This window comes from Apium graveolens, chromosome 7, assembly GCF_009905375.1.
Source record: "Apium graveolens cultivar Ventura chromosome 7, ASM990537v1, whole genome shotgun sequence".
Taxonomy (NCBI): domain Eukaryota; kingdom Viridiplantae; phylum Streptophyta; class Magnoliopsida; order Apiales; family Apiaceae; genus Apium; species Apium graveolens.
Window position 1 is genome coordinate 214,685,629 of NC_133653.1, and position 20,543 is coordinate 214,706,171.

At 33.3% G+C, this 20,543-nt stretch overlaps 2 protein-coding genes across 5 annotated transcripts; one reads left to right on the plus strand and one right to left on the minus strand.

The window, feature by feature from the left end:
- Positions 1-763: 763 nt before the first annotated feature.
- Positions 764-13,239, plus strand: LOC141671376 (uncharacterized). Of its 4 annotated transcripts, none has more exons than XM_074477598.1 (14): positions 764-863; positions 1,304-1,995; positions 4,730-4,811; positions 4,897-4,953; positions 7,129-7,184; positions 8,218-8,452; positions 9,776-9,862; positions 10,098-10,172; positions 11,004-11,087; positions 11,630-11,694; positions 11,774-11,975; positions 12,067-12,155; positions 12,541-12,655; positions 12,765-13,239. In XM_074477598.1, the coding sequence occupies exons 2-14, from the start codon at positions 1,304-1,306 to the stop codon at positions 12,804-12,806; spliced, it is 1,881 nt and encodes a 626-aa protein (XP_074333699.1). In that variant the 5' UTR covers positions 764-863; the 3' UTR covers positions 12,807-13,239. The 4 variants fall into 4 exon arrangements, with proteins under 4 accessions (XP_074333699.1, XP_074333700.1, XP_074333702.1 ...); XM_074477599.1 differs by lacking the exon at positions 764-863 and adding an exon at positions 952-1,099; XM_074477601.1 differs by lacking the exon at positions 764-863 and adding an exon at positions 3,310-3,462 and having other exon boundaries at positions 1,856-1,995; positions 3,542-4,811.
- Positions 13,240-15,018: 1,779 nt separating this feature from the next.
- LOC141670423 (uncharacterized) lies at positions 15,019-17,479 on the minus strand. The gene is made up of 5 exons (XM_074476254.1): positions 17,324-17,479; positions 17,121-17,217; positions 16,018-16,096; positions 15,744-15,825; positions 15,019-15,432 (listed from the first exon to the last, which is right to left on the minus strand). Exons 1-5 carry the CDS (start codon positions 17,354-17,356, stop codon positions 15,289-15,291), a joined length of 435 nt encoding a protein of 144 aa, XP_074332355.1. The 5' UTR covers positions 17,357-17,479; the 3' UTR covers positions 15,019-15,288.
- Positions 17,480-20,543: the final 3,064 nt, after the last annotated feature.

Below are 20,543 nucleotides of genomic sequence, written 5' to 3' on the forward strand. Positions count from 1 at the left end.
AAAAAAATCATCAATATATATACTCCACAAGCAAGTAGTCAGGTCAAACAAAGAATCTGCTGTCCCAGTTAAGAGCTAAACTAACAATCAAGCTTTCTTTTTCATTGAAAAATTCGACAGATTCGGAGGTGAATTATATATTTACTTAACCTGCATGCATCATATCTCATACAACATCACACTTTGACTTTTTTAAAGTTTTGAGACATTACTATTGTCAAATATTTGGACTGCATGGATATCTTTATTTTTTTTAAGTAAAATTAAAAGATAACAAAACATTCTAGAAATTATCATAAAATTGCCGTGTCGTTGAAATAATAGTATGTAATATTTTAATTGTTGATGCCAATACGAATGTACGTGGATCCATTGCCTCATGGCCAATCCAATAACATGATATGTGAAATTTTTTGTCATCAATTTAGAAATACTATCCAATTTCCTTTGAAAATAGGATGTACCAAAGATTACATCCAATTATTAATTTTATTAATTATTAATTACATTCAATTAACATGGAAAATTTAATTCTTAATTTTATCAAGTTACATAACCAATTTGTAGTTTTCTATTTCATATAAAACTTTAAAGTGTGATTTTGCAATGAAAATACGTTTTTTAAATGTGCCAAGTCAACCAATCCAATACATACATATTTAAAATAAAAGTCCAAGCCCGTTATTAAAAAAGGCCTGGCCTGGAGGGCTATTAAAAAGGTTCAAGGCCCAAACTGGCGGCTCAAATATAAGAAAGTGAACCACTCCATTTGATTCAATTTGTTTCGAGGTTGGAACACCCGCTAAACTCGTTTATTGACTCACTTTATTCGAGGCTCTTGGTTTTCAATCACTTTCTCTCAGGTAATAGTTTTGTTGTCATCGATTTGTAAATTAATTACATACATGTCTTTACATTTACATTACTAATTTATCCACTGTATGTATGTATCTATGAATTGCTCGGCTAAATTAGGTTTTCCAAATTTAAATTAACAATTCTCAGGACAGCTGTTGCAAGTAACGTGTGTGTAGTGTTTCCTGTAATTGAATTTAGTTCTGGTTACTTACTAGAGCATTGTCCTGGCCTCAAATTATATGTAGTTACTCTTTTCCGATTTCGTATTTACTGAATTGTTGCGTTTCTCATTTCGGTATATGTGTGTATCGTTGAGTGTTTTTGTTTATACGTATGAATGTGTTGGGGTATGTAGAGTAGAATCTGAGTGTTTGTGTTGTTTAATATTTTAGAAAACTTTGGTTTTTTCAGTTTAATAGAATTGGATGTTTTTGGAATTTCGTAGATGGATTTTGATGAGTACGAGTACTTAGAGAAGACTGTGGAAACTTTAGAACCTGTAAATCTGAAAGAGGAAGTGAATGGCGATGAAGAAACTGTTAAGTCTGGAGGGGGAGACGGTAGGCGTGGAGGAGGGGGAGACGGTAGGCGTGGTTCGAAGCACAAAAGTGAGAAGAATGATAGTGATACAAGTCATCGTTCGAAGCGGACAAAGACTGGGGAGGAGAAGGGTGATCGTGACAAAGCGAGGGGTCATCGGGACAGGGAGAGGGGTGATCGTGACAAGGAGAGGGATGACGGTGACAGGGAGAAGCGATCCTCACGCTATCGTTCGTCTTCAAGAGATGTAGAGAGAAGTGAGAGAAGAAAGAAAAGTAGTCGTGAACATAAAGATAGGGAAAAAGATACGGAAAAGGAGGAGAGAAATGGGAAGGACAAAGACAGACACAGGGACAGGGACCGGGGAAGAGTGAGAGAAGTAGATAAAGAGGAGAAGAGAGTGCGTGAAAGGGAAGATGATGAAGAGAAAGACAAGGGTAGTGGGAGAGAGCGGTCTCAACGGAGTAAAAGCCGCCTGGAAAGAGAAAAGGATGAGCCAGATAGAGAGAAGGATCAGAAGAGAGAGAGGAGTCGAGACAGGGAATTAAGAGAAAGAGAAATGGAGAAGAAATTAAAAGAACCAGATCCTGAGATTAGGTAATAATACCATATCATTTTTCTCCATGTTTCTATTTACTTTTTCAAATTTGAAAGTAGTTTAAATATTATTTCTATATTTCTGAGTTGTGAATGTTAATCGATAACAAATATTCTAATTGCAAAATCTGGAAATGAATTTATGTTGTTTTTAGGGAATAGTATAGTGTACCCTGGAGGGGTGCTGGTGGAATTACATTAAGGGACGAGGGGCTGTGGCTCCTTTTATTGATTCCCATATTAGAAATGCTTTATTTTATTCCACTATCAGGTGTTTTGGTTCACTTGGTAAGTGCTTAATATGCTTGACAAGTTCAAATTTCAAACCTTCTTAAGTAACAATTTAATTTTAATTTTTTGTGGAAATCCTTAGAATAGTTGAAATGCTTTTACCACCAAACATTAAGTTTAGGCGTAACATTTGAACCATTATACAAAATGTATATTGTTAGGGTTTTATATGTCGGCCTTGCTTAATTATTTTAATTGGGTAGTATAGTTTCTAACTTCTAAGACTGGCGTCTCTAAGTATGTTTTTTTTTGGTGTAATTGTGTTTTACGTAAGAGTGATATTGTGGTACACTAGATCCGGTACAGTCTAAAATGTCAACAACTCTGCAGGTTGTCTTGTTAACTTTATTAACCTGCACCATCCTCTTTTGTTCTTGTGTTTTTTATGACCATCCTTTATAAAATGGATGTAGACTTGGGCTTTGTTTTTTTGTTTTTTATGTTCATTATTTTTTACAAGCCAGTTTTTTATACTAGGAATTAGGAAGCACTGTCCACTAATCAGAGGACTTAAGTTTTGCTGTTAAAATCTTCACTGGCTATATGATTACTCTGTTATATCTTCCAAGATGTTGCTGCAATATAACTATTTGTTACCCGCTTTAAGTCGGTCTCTGTTGACTTCACAGCATAATAAATTTCCCCTGTATTACTAATTCTAGAAATGAAATTCTTCCTATAGGTTATTTGAACCGAATTATGTGCATTATTTTCTGAATATAATTATTAAGTCTGAACTATTTGTCACAGTATATTTAGACCTAAAGCTCAATTGCTTGATTTCAAGCTTATGGTTGGATTTGTCAATCGGATGTATCTGTACATTTAAGGACATCCAAGTTACCAGTGTTATTTATGTATTTATTTTTGTGATATTTTCCCTTTTCGATTTTGTGGCCTCTTTGTGGTAAGATTGCTTAGCAGTTACTATACTGCCGTACTTGGATTTTCTACTTTATCTAGTTACTTTTAATAGTTCAAAAGATAACGAATATTGAACGTTAGATTGTGGAAAAATCGCAGATGCACTAGAGCAATCCTCAGATGGCCGTCCTGGCTTTTAGCTAGGCACAGGAACTCAGGTCACGGGCTTAAATAATCCTTCATAGACTCCATGGAATCAACTAAACAGCTTGTGTTGCAAGACTGGGTTTGCGTTTTTGAGGGGTCATATTGGTGTGGGGATGTCCTGCTATGATTTTTTTTATCCTCTCCCTCTCAGCATAGTTTCTTAATACTATTTATTCTGTTGCAGAAATGCTGGTGAGGGAGTTTTGGCTCTGATTTACAGAAGCTTTGCTTGTGGAAATTCAGTGTTCAGTTGACTACAAGATTATATTTCTTTTGCACCAGGAATTTTGTTATTAATTAGTACATATGTCTGAGCATCTCACGATGATGTACCCCTATATATATCACACAAAAAATTACCAATTTTTTTTTAATGAAAAATTCATCATTGAGTTTTGTGTGGATTTTTATTGCAACAAATCAGTGAGATACGACATAATGCTGTAATCTGTTGTCTAATATGGCCTTTGGACATTGGAGTAACTTTTGTGCTTTCTCCCATTGTGGGAACCCCTATAATTTTAGCACCTGGTTCCACCTTCATACTGTTTAAGCTTTACTGTTTCTTTTTCTCTAGGCTGTCAAACAGAATTTATCAATTTGATATATTTTAAAATAAATTAACGTAATCATCATAAATCTAAAAAGTTGAAGTAGGTTTTATATTTCAAAGTATTTCGTGCTTCAATCTTCAAGATGTCATAGGATATTAGTTTAGGATTCTATAAGCAATAGTTGTTTTACTACCAACATTCTTTCTTTCCCGGGGTGAAATAACAAATTGATATACCTTGAGCACAAATGCTGAACCCTTTTATTTATTTTAACTTGGACAGAATTGGTGAACTGGTTGTGGACATTTTTAAGGTCCCAGGCTAATCTTAGTCCACTACTTTTATTTTTGTGACTTTGTTAATATTGTTTATTATCAGTACTACTAGGCCGATGATACAATGGAAAATCCTTAGTTTAGCATTTTACCTGCTGGAAATAGTCATCCCCAGTGGATAAATGTTACTTTGGTCTCCATGTTGTTCCTTGTTACTTTCAAAGAGATGCTTCTAATTGAGTTGCTGCGTCACGCCTCTATTTTTCCAACTAACCCATATTTGCAGGACAGAAAAATGCTGTCATGCTCTTACACCCATATTAAAGATATAGTTGCCTTTCGAGATTTATCTGATTGTATTTCCATTGATTATTGTACATGTATCTATTTAGGGGACAGAAAAATTAATAGTTTATTGTTCACCTGGATAATACAGTAAATATTTTGAGATGTAGTTCTCTTGTTTCAGTTTCATGCTTAGTTTATGCTGAATACTTCTAGTCAAGCTAGGATAAATGGGTGTATTTGCAATTTGAACTGTAGGAAACATAAAGAGAAAAGGGAAGAAGTTGTTGAACCAGAGGTTGATCCCGAACGGGACCAGCGAACAGTATTTGCTTATCAGGTAACTACTTAATGCTTATTGAGTGTCTTTAGTGGTTTACTTATTAATGTGTGCTGACTCTAATTTATCTTGCTCAAAATCGAAGATATGTCTGAAGGCAGATGAGAGGGATGTCTATGAGTTCTTTTCCAGAGCTGGAAAGGTTACTTTCTTTCCTTTCAGCAAACATATTGTATATGTTTTGTAATAAATGATTTACTCAATTGTAAACAATTTCCTGTTCAATTTAGCAAAATAAAAATAAAAATTCCTGTTCAATCTAATTTCCTTTGTATTTTAGTAAAATAAATTTAGGTAGTTTATGTGTGTAGAATCATTTCCGAAGATCGAAACATAGTTACTCGAGTGATGAAATTGTAAAAGGACCCTGCTTCATTATAAATGTTTATTTACATATCTTCTTTTCTTTCAAAAAAACTAAGGAGTTTTAAAATGAAAAGATCATCTATTTAAGTTAATTACAAGTTTTGCTTGGCGAAATGTTAAGTGTCCACTCGCTCTCATGGCTTCAAACAACAACTGTAATATATGAAAGAAGTACCAGGCGACCTTTGACCCAGTAGTGTTCTAATTATGTGGGGTGTTTTGTAAGTTCAAGTCATCAAAATAACTATAAGAACTTGGTTTTTTCTGCAGAAAAATGTTTTAAACTTAGAAAGTCATCATTACATTCCAAGATCACAAAAACATAAAAATTGCTTTTATTTGACACAATATAAAAACTAAGAAATCAGCGTAACAGTCTATAAAAAGTAACAAGATTAAAAATTTTGGTAAACACAGATTGATCTAAAAAATTGAAAGAGAAAAGATTTATTGTTCTAGTAATTAGTTTAATTATATGTGAGCGTTAATTATACAAAACAAATGATATGCATCACATCTGATTGTTGTGGGTAAAAAAGGAAGAAAATCATGAGGATTTAGGAATTTATTATTTTACAACATAGATTGGGAGAAACAAACATCAAGAATGGAAATACATGGTCCTTGAATGTGCATAAAGACGATAAACTATTTTTTAATAGAAAATATAGATCGCAATGTAGTGTTAGTGTATCAATGTTGTATTGCATATCATAGCAATACCTATTTGTAATTATAGTAGTTACAATTTAATGCAAATTTTTGGAGGTGATGAAATGTAAGTATAGTCTGCAAATTAATATGTAGCAGCTATACATTTAATACTATTATGAGCATTTTCCATAATTGTCATGGCGTAAAGGCGATGCTAGGTGAGAGTACACCGCCTAGGCGGTTAGGCGCTCCCTAGGCGACCATTAGACAGATTACACTTTTAGCTATATATATTGGCCCTTTATCATTTACATATACCTAGATGTTATTATACGATAGAATAACTATAGTTATATTACTGAATTATTGTAAGCAAATTACAGACACATGCATATGATATGTTTATGTGCATCAGTGCGTGTGTGTGTTTGTAAAGATTTAAAGAATAATAACTTAATAGAATAATTTTGAAGCAATTCTTTGGCAGTAGATGATTAGTTCTCCTTTTTTCTTATTAGATTGTTGTAGATGAGGTTTTACGGGTGAGTTTTGATGCACATAATGTTTACAACACAATATATATTCTTTATAACTCAGATATGGATGGATCGAGTCAAAAATATATTGGGCTGGGTTGAACTGATACTAGCCGAAAGTAAGACGGAATTAGGCGGACTTAGTCGGACCTAGGTGTCGCCTAACCCCTAAAAACTAAGGCAGGTCGAATGCCTATCCATTTTTTGCAGCCTAGTCGCCTCCTTAACAACAATGGTATTCTCATTATGTAATGAGTATGTAATCACATAAAAATGATGTAATATAGTAATTAATATATAAATATATAGGCCTAGAGTATGTAAAGTTACATGATAAGAAATAAAAGTTAAGCTTACTAATGATTAATGACTAATATAGTAATATGTGTTTATAGTAACTTCAAGGTATTAAAGTTTAAAATTCAGACAATCGGTACAGACCACCTTTTCTGCATGAAATTGCAATGTATAATTATTAAATCGTGTCATGTTTATTTATACGTTGGTTTTGCATTGCTCAGAGGAATGAAGGTTTGATCATGTGTTATAGTTCTAATTAAAATTATCTATTATCTCTGCACAATAGCTCATCTTTTTTTCTCGATGGAAACATTCTAAGTGCTTATGATGGAGATGCAAGAAATTGTGTTGATGCAGCTCTACCCTTACATATAATTCTGCCGCCAACTTTTATTTTTTAAGAAATTGGCCTGAATGGGCCATTTCTCAGTACGTCTAATTATGTTTTGTTTTTGTATCAGGTTCGAGATGTACGCCTTATAATGGACCGCAGTTCAAGACGTTCAAAAGGAGTCGGGTAATTTTAATGTGTGCAGTAATTTTGATGGTTAAATATGAATACCCATTGCTGTAGTAGAGTAGGATAGGTGTTGGTATTCTAAAAGGTCAAATCTCATTAGCAACCCACCATCTGGCAGGCAAAAAGATCCTATAAACTAGACTGGACTAGGTCATTGTTTCACAATCTTTACTTGTTTGCCTGGTTCTAGGTTCTTTATCATAGCAGATACTTCGACCGTGTTGAAGATAGTTCAAATTTGATTTGGGTATTTGTTTGAATTAATTTTAAATTATTAATATTGTTACCTTGTGATTAGTAGGATAAGTAGAAGTAAATTAGGATACTTGATTCTATAAACATTTACTTATCATTCTACCCTATACATAGGCTTGATACTTGCATTTCTATATATGAAATGCATATGCGGAATGTATATATATATATTAACACCGTTGTTCTCCATTTTCTTTTACTCTTTTCATCAATAGAAAACTAAAAGACAGAATTAATTGAGAAGGTGTAGAATGATACAAAGAAAATAAATGAGAACACTTTTCAAGTAAAGGTGAAAATGAATTGTTTGTGGTCTTCCTTGTGAACTCTTTTCCATGTGTCTGCATTAAAATGCAAAATTATTTGATATCCTCCCTCCAAAAAGAAATTTTAAAATAGTGATAGGAAACAGTGTTTTACATGAATAGAAGTTGATAAATCAACTGTAATATATATTTTTTAAATAACTTTAAATTTCTGTAATATTTGGAAATGAAATGATTGGAGTCAGCCTTCAAGTGTATATCTTAATAAGTTCATCCGTGTGTCTCTGTACAGTTATATTGAATTTTAAAATTATTTGATATCCCCCCTCCAAAAAGAAATTTTAAAATACTGATAGGAAACAGTGTTTTACATGAATAGAAGTTGATAAATCAACTGTAATATATATTTTTTAAATAACTTTAAATTTCTGTAATATTTGGAAATGAAATTATTGAAGTCAGCCTTCAAGTGTATATCTTAATAAGTTCATCCGTGTGTCTCTCTACAGTTATATTGAGTTTTACGATGCAATGTCCGTTCCCATGGCAATAGCACTCTCTGGTCAGACACTTCTCAGTCAATCAGTGATGGTTAAACCATCAGAAGCTGAAAAAAATCTTGTGCAGTCTACTACATCTGCAGCTGGCGGTCTGGGTGGGGGAATAGTTCCATATTCAGGGGGAGCTAGAAGGTTGTATATTGGTAATTTGCACAACAACATAAGAGAAGATCAACTTCGCCAGGTATGATATGAGTTTGAAAAGGAAATACATAAACTGCAGCTGGCAGGGAAGCAGAAATTGGCGTAATAAAGTAATGTGAATTTTTTATGATGATATAGGGATAGAAACCTCTAAAGCTTTGTAAATCTATACACCTGAAGTATTAGAATTGGGTTTTGGGTATTTTCTGTCACCAAGAGCGAAACGGCCGAAACCCATGCTTTATTTACTTAAAAACTAAAAATGGTAAACTTTATTTTCTGATAACAGTAGTTGTTTTTAAACTGTACCAGCTCAAAACTTGAATATCTTCCTGGTAATTTATCTGTTCTATTATTTCCTTTTATTTTGTTTTCTGGAAGAGGGGGGGGGGGATTCATTATTCAATGTAGTCCATTTTATTAAATTTTTTACTGGTTACCCTATATTTCCCCAAGCTTTTGCCTTGTCTTTACCCATGTCCTCTCAATTTTATGTATACTGCACTGCTTTTTTGACCTAGTTAGGTTATAATTTTTGTTGTACACAAGAACAATTTTTGGTTTTGAGCCCTATCCGGCAAACCTTTTTTTAAGTTATTAAATGTATATGAATACTTGGGGTATCCTTTCTTGATAGTCCAAGGGAATGGTTATGTATAATTAAATTGCATTTGTAATTATATGATAATACTTGTATTTTCTTGGGAAACTTGTTAAAGAATCAGGTTTTCTGTACATCTGTATGACATAAAGAAATGAAGGATACTAGAAAATGTCAACATCATTACATACCGGCGTCAAGAATTTATTGGCTATGTGTGCAAGAATCATTCAACATTTACAAGTTTACTTAGATACTGGTTTGAGTGGCTTAGTAACACATGCTTTTAACAAATGCCTACAAATACTTACTATGTAATTTGTGTTGATGCTGGTACGAAAAAGTTAAGGGACAATGGAATTTTTTAAATTTATAATAAAATCTAGTATTTGTTTAAGTTGGTATATTTATTTGAATTTCACACTTCATACACTAAATTTCTATATAGGCTAAGATTTATATAACTGTTTTAGCTTTGGAACCATTGTTCTGCACTTTTTGTTTGTATAGTTCTGTAAAATTTTAAATGTGGAGAATAATGGTTCTAAGTGTTCTCCTGTTCTCTATGCCCAGGCGTTTAATTGGCATCCCATATGTCAGTTTCCTTTTAACTTGCTGGAGCAACATGTTTATTATTTCCATTGTTCCTTGTGAATATGTTTGCTTTCGAGATACATATTGCAGTTCTAACCTTCATCTTCTTGCCTGTTCTGTTCCAGTCGGACATAACTTGATAAACATCTCATTTTTTTTTGTATTCAGGTTTTTGAATCATTTGGCAGTGTTGAAATGGTGCAGTTGCCTCTTGACCAGGTGACTGGGCATTGCAAAGGTTATGGTTTTGTTCAGGTGAGTATTATTGATTTCATGCTTGGTGACTGGAGGGATCCTGTTATTCTTTTACATTGTGTTGTTCAAGTTGCAAGGCAGAATAACAGTTTCGTTTTTAGGATTACACTATATCAGAGATGTTAACAGCTGTCCTTACGTGAACAGAGTGCAATCTGTACTAGTACAATTACCTATTAATTTAGAGATGTCTTTTACATTTGGATCTGATTTTATGTCTGTGGCTTTACTGCAGTTCGCACGTCTTGAAGATGCTAGAGCTGCAGAAAGTTTAAATGGACAACTGGAAATTGCAGGTCGAACAATAAAGGTGATTCCAGTATAAATTTCTGTACATACATGTATTCAAGTTTGTGGAAATATGTAGGATCTCAAATTTCATGTCTTTCTGTTGCTGTGAGATGAGTGTCATATACCAAGACGGAAACATTCCTCAGAAACTGACTTTTTCTACAAAAAAACAAATGCCTTAATACGAAGACACAGTTTTCTTTGTCAGCATATGCTCTTAATTAACTTTTGCTAACAAAATTATAATAGTTTAACTGGTTTGAAGTAATGGCTCCCGAGATGTGTATTTTTGAGATTGATGCCTGGTAAAATGAAAGGAGGAAGTGGGAAGGTCTATATTAAAAAATTTCTTACCTGCAAGTTAAAAAAACGCAACTAGCTAAAACTGTGTCATCTTGGATAATTTTCTTTTATCAGGATAAGCAGTAAGCATCCAGCAAATTGATCTAATTGGTTGACTTAAATATGGCGTTATTTGTCTCCAGAAAGCAACGACCTGGAAAGGCAGTTTCAAGTCTCAAGTGTAAAATTGTTTTTTCTTAAGAAAACTATTCCCCTAAATAAAATACATTTAACATAAGATCGTTGGATGTGAAATCTTAACCTGCATATTTGGGATCTTTGTTCCTCGGGGAAGTTTCGATCTGATATTAAAAGATTGGTCAATGTTTTATTGTATGTACATGTACAATTTTTCTAATTATCCTGGAACATTTCCAGTAAAATGTGCTTCTAGAATGTATATTTGTGTACATAATATCCGTTACTGAAGGGCGTTGATGGTCAGTGATAATCTTCAATCTCCTACTTTTTATAATTTCTTGTAAGTTTATGTTATTTTCATGTGTAGGTGTCTGCAATTACTGATCAAGCTGGCATGCAAAATGTCGGGGCTAATCCTGGCGACTTTGATGATGATGAAGGCGGTGGCTTGGTGGGTCTCTATCTTTATGTTTTTGAATGAATCGAACACTACTAGTGCGATGTGAAAGCATTATCTTGTTTGTCAGCTTTGTATATGTTTTCACGTGCTGCAATTATTTCTTAAAAATGTCATGTGCTGAACAGTGGACATTACTATTAGTTCAATGATTTCAGTATGCTGACACCTCAATATCATCTATTAACGAGTTTTATAAACTTCTGTTCATACAGAACTCTTTTTAGGGTCTCTTGATTTCTGTCACTTCATTGTTAAATATGACCCGGAGAAAATAATCAACTTATGTAAGAGTATGAGTTTTATCACTTGTTTTGTAGTTGTTTCTCAAGTTCAATGAACTTCCGTACTATGGTATGCAATCTTGTTATTCTTCATATGTTCCATCATGGTTTATGCCTTTATGGTCTTACCCTATACAGTATGTATTTTTAAGGTATTCTACACTATATCTAAAATATAAGGTATTGTTTTAAGTGTTAGTCATATGCCATTAGTCACGACCAATGCTGACTTTTTATTTCCTTCTGTTTTAGTCCCTGAATGCACACTCTCGTGCAATTCTTATGCAGAAGTTGGATCGCAGTGGGACTACCTCAAGGTTTGGAGTGGAATCTACATGACTATTGGTTATTATTAGTATTATTTCTTGTTTATTAAGTTTTCTTACAATGTTGCAGTGTAACAAGTATATTGGGAAATCCTGGTGTTACCCTTGGCTTATCACAGCCAGAAAAATCGCTACTTGGCACTGCCTCGACAGTTTCTTCCCTCGTCAATCCCAGTCTTTCAGTTCCTACAGTCACTGTTCCCTCTTTTGATGTTCTCGGTGTGCCTAGTGAATGTCTATTATTGAAGAACATGTTTGATCCAAACTCAGAGGTTGTTACAGAACAAATTTTTAATATTTCCCTATATGTTTCTAGTGTATTTCTTTCACAGGTTTTTATAGTAATGATGGAACTCTTTGCAGTCAGAACCAGATTTTGATCTGGATATAAAAGAAGACGTTCAGGAAGAAAGTTCAAAATATGGCACACTCAAGCATATATATGTGGACAAGTAAGCTTCCTTGTTGCTCCCCTCATATTGTATCCTATCTTTTGGGGTAAACAGTAGTTATGAGTTATGACTTGTGTGCTGTTTTCCGGGGAACATAAAAATATAGGCACACTTCTTAAGTACTTGTTATATGGTCTTTCAACTTTGCTACAATTAGTATATAATTTCGGACTCGCCACCAGGAAAAAAATGTAGAAAAGTGTCCATGCATTATCAGAAGTAAAATAAACTGTAGTTACTTGGCAAGAAAAGAACAGTGAAGTTAAGCTTAGCGTATTTTTTGTTTTAAAATTTATATCCAAATTTTGAAATCTTACCACCGACTGAATATTACAAGTAAAATTGCTCCAGCTCTTTTTTATAATATTTCCTGTTGCAATTACAGGAATACTGCAGGATTTGTATACTTGCGATTTGATAATACTCAAGCTGCAGTAAGTGCTCAGCGTGCTCTTCATGGAAGATGGTTTGCTGGGAAGATGATCACAGCAACATTCTTGGTAATTTAACGTTCTTTTAGCTGTCACCAATTTAATATATTTGTGCTTGCATTATTTTTTTGTCAAATAAATAAATAAATAAAATAACCTGAATTTGATTATCTTGCAGTTGCCCCAGAACTACGAATCCAGATTCCCCGAGAGCAGATAGTAAAGGAAGCACTTGTTTATCTAAATTTACTGTGTCTACAAGAATCTTGCAATATCTATGAATGCAACAGAGAACCACTTATTAGGATACTCGGAGAAGTGAAGCCTGGAAAGCTTCATGTCAGTAAAAGGAAATTTTGGTTCATTAATATATGTGTTTGTACTTTGTAGATATATTTGAAAATTAGTAAATTTGGAAACTGCCCGGCAACATGGTTCACTATAGAAATATGCAAATTAGCTATTGGTTGATGTTCCAATTTTGTTTGTCAAATCTGCGGTGATGTAAATGGTTTTGTAGCTTTGTGAATTCAAATTCTGTGCACACCCAGTTCCGTTGTATACTTAAAGCTGCGCTAAAGTCGGTGACATTCTTATTTCCCAAGTACCAAGTTTGAAATAGCATCTTCATTTTCAGATTAGTATTTTTTTCAGTGATCAAAGTGTCCTTGTATATTTCCCGTGCAGAACTGCATGGAAGGATTTGGTCTTTGGAGAATATTAGTGCAAAGCGTATGCAACGCCTTAAATTTACTAGAAAATTGGGGGGGGGGGATTAAAATAGCGGATTTAGCACCAGCCTATACATAAATTAAAATAGCAGTTCGAGGATTGCAAACATAGATTAATAGTCACCGATTGTGACTGACATATCACTAGTGGTCATGACAGAAGCGGTAGACAAATGTGATTGCCATAGTTTAGTTGATGCAACTCCTATAATTTCCTTGATAATTCAATTGCACCATACCTTGGGAACCCCTCGCCAAGTGGATTTTATTTTGGAATGCATTCTCTGTGCTGCATCAATCTTCCCCATGTAAATTTATTGACATATTAAAGTATTTAGTAACATGTTATTTATATCATTCGACTTTCATAAAAAACCTTGCTTTTGTTGTGATCATATGAAGTCCTACAACTTATTGGAGTTTTGAATCTGTCATGTATGTATTTTTTGCTAGTATATTGTTGGAGAGACTAAGCAATTATTCCTTGTACCAATCAAGTGAATCTAGTACACATTTTTAGAGGTGTTAGTTCATGTTTAATGAGTTTGGTCAATTGAAATCAGAACTTTAACCTGACCTGTTAGTGTGGGGTTAGTTCTGATTCCCGTTTATCCCGATTCTCATATCCTTCATTCTCGTCCCCAAATCTCAATCTCATAATTACTATTCAAATGTCCCCCTAATGGTAAATTCTCCAAACAGTCGGCCTTTTTATATATCCTGTCAACCCTGATGTCCAATAAATTGTGTGCAATTGTCATACGAGCAAGTCGTGATACTGTGAAGTACAGCTCTTTATATTTAGGTAGGTCTTGGATGCTCACCAGTAGGAGTTGCGAGAGTAGCAGAAAGTAGAAACAATTGCGCGCCAGATTTTTTTCCTTTTAGTAAATTAGATTTCTTGAAGAACGTGTTCGATTCGCACACAAAATAAAACTTACAGTCTTACATTTTGCTTCTTTTTTTTAATGGAGGCCGAGTACAACGTCATATTTAAATATATTCTATTTTACAAATACAGTGCATTTGATTGAAGAAGAATGCTTTGTTTTGGACAGCGCACTGCAAGATCTTACCTTGCCTGCCACAACACAACTAATGCCACTCAATTTACATTGTTTTCCAAAAACATTCTACCAAATTCAGTTAATATGAATATATTTATTTAATACTGTCCCCTCTCTTGTCCCTCTTGTTCACTCACCTGCAAAATTTTATTGGGATCGCCTTCAAAATAATGAATAACACCAACAGTCTAACATGATACATAATCACGAAGAAGCAACCTTTCAAACCATACCAGATACACATCACATTGATATGTGATATCTGAGGCAATGAGTGACTCTATAAATTATCCAGCTCGCATGTCTAAGATGCATATTGCTCACATATCACGTTTCACATATCAATCTCACTTGCAGAATTCAAGTTCAACTCTGAAGCAAATTTTCCAGTTAGACTATTTTTATGCTAACATCCTAAAGGTAGGACTCACCAAACCCAAATGGCGCTGAGAGTACAGGATGCAAAACATGCAAACGGGTCAGCAGTAAAATGGTATCAAAGGATATTGGAGACAATTACGCTACAAATGGACCTCAAATAATCTTCAACTCCAGAATAATTTTCCACCACAATTTGCGACCCTTATTCATAAGGGTGTAAAAAATTGCATAGCAGTACCTATATGGCTATAACTGGATGTAATACCTGTCTAAATTCATTACTATAAGGAATACCGAATACTCAATACCAGTAACATATTTCAATGATAACTCTACAAAAGCTCTATAAATATATTTAATTTCATCAACAAAAATCAGAAAGGTACAGTCGATGACAGGCATCACTTTAAACTCTACTAATGCCCCCGTCCCCCTTAAAAGCGTGAAAGGGAAATAGATAATGAAACAGCTCCACCCCTGTGTTCTTGGCGGATGACAGAACGTAAGTCCTATTTTGGCTGGTCTACTCAGTAGCCGTGCTTGACCCAAATGAGTTGACAATAGCACTGACTCTTCCAGCGAAGGTCTTGGAGGTAATCTTTTTACCAGGAACGTGAAATGGGTTTGAGACCGCATCAACATATGCAGAGTGGAACCTTCTAAAAAACTGTGAACCAACAAGTCACCAAAGATAAGAAAGAAGGTAGTTGGGCAGGGCTTCAATATATGATTTATAAATAGGTTTGACAAGAAACAACAAGTATTCACAGTCATGGTCATGGCAACAAACTTTGCATATTCAGAAAATTTCAAAGGTAGAATATCAGAATAATCTAAGAAATAGAAACTTAATAAAAACAGTACGTACACCATTACTATCTTCACCTTTCTATTATGTTTCATTATTTGATACATATATTCAATTAATTTTAAGAAGAAGCAAGTGCAGAATATGATGAAGAGAGTGTAAGTACTCACATTTCTTACGCTTGCATCCCTGACATCAAGATCTGTAGTCACCAATATAAATTTAACCTTCGTGTTGGTCAGATAGCCATATCTGCACCAGTAATACATACATTATGGGTAATACATTAGAGTCATTAAAGCAGCAAGCAAATTTGCATTCATACATGAATGCAAACATTTAAGGAGGCCCAAGACAAACAGGTACAGCTTCCAATATACTGAGTTTCTCTGATGTTTAGATTCATTGGCAATGCAAAGCTATAAATATCAGAAAATTACTCACACTTTGTAATTATCGGCTGGGTAAAGTAGACCAAGAAAAGTCTCATTCAGCAGCGGTCCAGATTTTTTTGGATTATTAACTGAATAAAACATGAGGAAACACAGCTAGTTTGTTAGTGCTATTAGATCCAAATATTTCAACAACGATGTATTGTATTTATAAGCTAGTTAAATTTAGTGAAAATGATTAACAAGTTGATGACAATATCTTTGGACTAGGTATAAATCCACTTCTTATTATTTCTATATTACATTGTTGTGCTAGTAAAATGAGGGGGTCAACGAGATATCTAGTGCTAATATTTTCATCATTCACATCGTACTTTTCCTATAACTATATATAGCCAATTCAACTTAAGAACAATTACTGGAGCTTGTACTATTAGGTAACTGAATATGGACGCTTTGAATTGGCCATCTCCATCGATAATGAGCACAAAGTAAAACTGGGAGAAAAAAGGAATGAACCTAACCCACAATCATGCAAATAGGAATGACCTTAAATCAAACTGTAGGCTGACATTGGTCCCTAACAGTTAGCCTTGTAATATTCAATTATTAAAAGGTGTCCGGCTCACCTAATATCCATGCACCATGGCATTTGCTACAGCCTACAGGTGCCACATGATAATTTCACCTGTCCGAATCCGACCCGGTTTCTCCAGGTCACAAGTAAAAAACGCCCTAAATTGTGATAATTTCCTTATATGCATAATTTCTTAATGCAACAACAAATAGTCTCTTTCTATCATATTAATATTTTCATTCTAATTTTTAAATTTTATAACCAGTTAGCATTAGTAACAACTAACAATGTATACTACGGGACACCACGTCACTGTAACAACCACGGTCTGTTGTTACAGTTATCATGATTAAATCGCCAATTTTCAACCCTAACAGTTCATATAAACACATATCAAACTTAAAAAATTGTTATATCGACATTACATTTTGGCAGTCAAATAATAAGAAAATTCGATATCGAACTTAAATACCATCCACTTGCAATTTTGGATGAAACCATAGGCCCTAAACATACTAATTAACTAAAATTGGAAACAAATCGCAACAAAATCGAGAGCTGGAATAATACAAGGGTACCTCGTTCGTCGATAACGTCGAGAGAGCAGTGCACAATGTGATGAAGCTTCAAGGCATCATCTGCATCTGTAAAGCTTTGTATGTACAGCGGATTGTTCTATTCACAATCAAACAAATTATTCATTTCCTATACATATAATATTATTATCTATGTATGTATGTATGTATGTATGGACAATGAGAACAAGAGTTGATCGGAATACCTGGTGGCCGACGACGGCGACGCACACACTCATCTTCGATAAAACCACTTCCTGGATTAAAAGTAATGTTTCAAGATCTGTATTTCTACTTCTTTATATTTAGATACTTAATTAATTACGTTTTTCTTTTCTTTTAATATTTGCATTGCATTTCCCAGTTTTCTTCAAAAATAATTTTATATCAGAATTTTATGCAAATTAGTTTGCTACTTTTAACTTTCAAAATGTAATATTTATATTATTATTGACTATTACCGGGTAAATTTGGAAATTTTAACATAAAATTTTTAATATTGTTAACTTCATTTTTTTAAAAAAAATAGTCATGAATGAAGTTTCTTTTCAAGTTAAATATATAATCAAAGTTGATGGTAAAATATATTTAATATTTTTTTATTAGTTAAATTTAATATGATTAATGAAGTTGCAATTCGAAATATTAATGTAATTTAGAACTTTTAATTTTTAAATTTATGAGGGTTATGATTAAGTTTTATTTTTCAGAAAAATGAAATATAATTTAACTAAAATTTCAGTTTCACCCCTCAAGCAATTGAAATATAGGCCTTCATTTAATCAAAATGCAGTTCAATAATATAATATTTTGATTAGTGGTTCGAAATCTATGCCTATATTTAATCAAAAATGTAGGTTAATAGTTTAATGTGTACAGTGTTTGGGGCCATTGTTGGGTAAATACAGAATGGTCTTCATCAGGTTTACGTGTACCGAAACTCTAGTTCGTTTATCTCAAATTGCAGCCAGACAAACGCTCCTTTATTAAAAATGGTGAATAACAATGGTGTTATGAGTTTTGCCATGACGATTATAGGGTGATAGTAATTTCTCCTTTTGATAATAATATATGGTTAAATATCAAAGTGGTCCTTCAAATACCATATATCAATTTTATCATCAAATCTAATGGTGTATCACTTCTCAAAATATGAGCTTGAGAATTAAAAATTATATATATATAAAATTTTATACATTTTTCTCGAATGGTATTACAACCAAATGAAAATATATGAATTCTAGTATTTTTTTTTTATAATATATTGAGATTTTTTAAAATTGATCTACTATCTATTTTTAATTTTGTAGTTATACTTTTTGATTTAAATAAAAATAACTAGTAAATTTTTAAAAATCTCCCTATATCATATAAAATACTAGAAATTCATAATTTTTCATTTGGTTATAACATGATTCAAGAAAAATATATAGAACTCCATAAAAATAATTTTTAATTCTCGAGCACCTATTATAAGGTATCAGTTTGATATTTATTATGATTTTAGTGATTCGAATGATATCCGTTAAGTTTGATGATAAAACTGATATATGACCTTCACTTGAATGACCCTTTGATAATTAACCCTAATAAAATATCATACATTGTGATGTAGAATGATTTTCGGAACATAACCAATGGTGTGATGAATGTGAGAAGACCAAAGATATGATCACGCTGATGATTACATGGTCACACTGTTGGGGATATATCATGTCCTGATTTATGTCCTGATTTCTGATTTGTATCTAGTCTTTATTTGTATTACATTTGATGGCCGATAAACTTCTCTTTATTGATACTTCTTTTTCCCAACCCTTTACAAATAAGGCAAAAGCCTTTTATTTATAAGGAGTCCTTAATGGGATTCCCCTCTTACAATTAAGCCTTCTTGGGTCCTATATCTAAAACTAAATTTCTATCCTTATTACAATAAGTCATGTTCTTCTTTGGCCCAACAGAGTCCTATTCTCCTTTGGCCTAACATTTGTCCCACGCGAATATTCTACAATATCTTCAGATTTGCTTGTACGGATTTCATGTTAGATATCTGCAAAATAACTTAAAATACCTATTACGATTAACCTTAGTAATAATATAGTTGTAATTTTAAGAATTTGGATTTTTAATTCGTTATAATAATTTTTATTTATTTTTTATTTTTTAAATCTTGACTTATAGGAAAGGTTTCTGTTTTGCTTATTGGTGACAGTATTTATCAGGTGTTGTGCACATCTTGGAGGAATATAAAGCGGACGAAGACAAGAGTCCATCATCGAGGCTCGAGGAAGAATTTAATCTTTTGAAAGATGGGAAGAAAAGGATTGCTGATGAGTTGGATGTTGCGAAAGGTCGGGTGCTTGAGCTTTCAAAGGCTAATTTTGGTTATCAGACAAAGGTAAGTTATTATATTTCTATTGTCTCCTCCCTAGGTTGTGTTTATTATGTTTACATAAGTTCCAATTATAATTTCAAAATGCTATTTATGCGCTTATACATATGTCTTATCCATCTAAATTCGTCTTTTCCATTATTTTGTCAGATTAATGAACTTGAAGTTGCGAATGGGAAGCTTTGCAAGGATGTGGAGAATCTCGGGGTCCAACTGAAAAGTATGGTGTTAGGTAATGAATACAACACAGAGAGAGGGGGGGGGTGAATGTGTTTTGGTAATTTTTAAGGCTTTTTGATTTTCTTTAACTTGGTGATTAAAGTAGATAAGAAATGTAACAATATTATGCTAACTGAAATAAAGACAGTGCACACAATATTTCATAACTCACTTAATTTTAAATAAAAATCAAGCTAGGATTTTGCTACAAATTCTGGGTTCTTTGTATGTTAAGAACTCAGCTTCTTCCTTGAGAGAGTTACAAGAAATCCTACATCTGTTTGATACCACTAAAAACAAAGGATCAGTGTTTACTTTATAGATAAGTAAACACAGGTTTTACACAGTATGCAATAGCATGTATTAAACCCTACTTTAAGTTCTCTAAAGCTTTCCATTTCTGGCTTAGTATATCTTTGCAAATCGTGCATGTCTGTGACTTTCCTTTGTCAGTTAATCTTGGCCTTTGATCTTGTACTCTTCAAGCTACTTTTGTAGACTTTTCAAATCAGTGATTGATTTGTTTGTTGATTGATAATCTTGGATCTTTAACTGGTCTGTATTATGTACTTGAGGTTTATATCGAGATTTCCGGTTTGAACTATAGAGAACTAACATCTCGATAAGTATAAAGACTTATCGAAATCTCTTAGTTCTCTACAAGTGTTTTGACTTATCGAGGTCTCTGAGTTCTTTAATGTGAACTTGACTTGTCGAGATCTCTGAGTTCTCGAATGAACTTGGCTTGTCGAGATCTCTGAGTTCTCGAATGCAGAAATGACTTGTCGATATCTCTAATCTTCATATTTTTATTT

Bases quoted from the DNA above. Each gene is read 5' to 3' on its own strand.
- LOC141671376 (XM_074477598.1), top strand. From the start codon at position 1,304: ATGGATTTTGATGAGTACGAGTACTTAGAGAAGACTGTGGAAACTTTA. The intron at 8,453-9,775 runs GTATGATATGAG...TTTTGTATTCAG, and splicing joins GAGAAGATCAACTTCGCCAG to GTTTTTGAATCATTTGGCAG. The intron at 10,173-11,003 runs GTGATTCCAGTA...TTTCATGTGTAG, and splicing joins TTGCAGGTCGAACAATAAAG to GTGTCTGCAATTACTGATCA.
- LOC141670423 (XM_074476254.1), bottom strand. From the start codon at position 17,356: ATGAGTGTGTGCGTCGCCGTCGTCGGCCACCAG. The intron at 17,218-17,323 runs GTATTCCGATCA...GATTGTGAATAG, and splicing joins TCGCCGTCGTCGGCCACCAG to AACAATCCGCTGTACATACA. The intron at 15,433-15,743 runs GTGAGTACTTAC...GTTGGTTCACAG, and splicing joins GGGATGCAAGCGTAAGAAAT to TTTTTTAGAAGGTTCCACTC.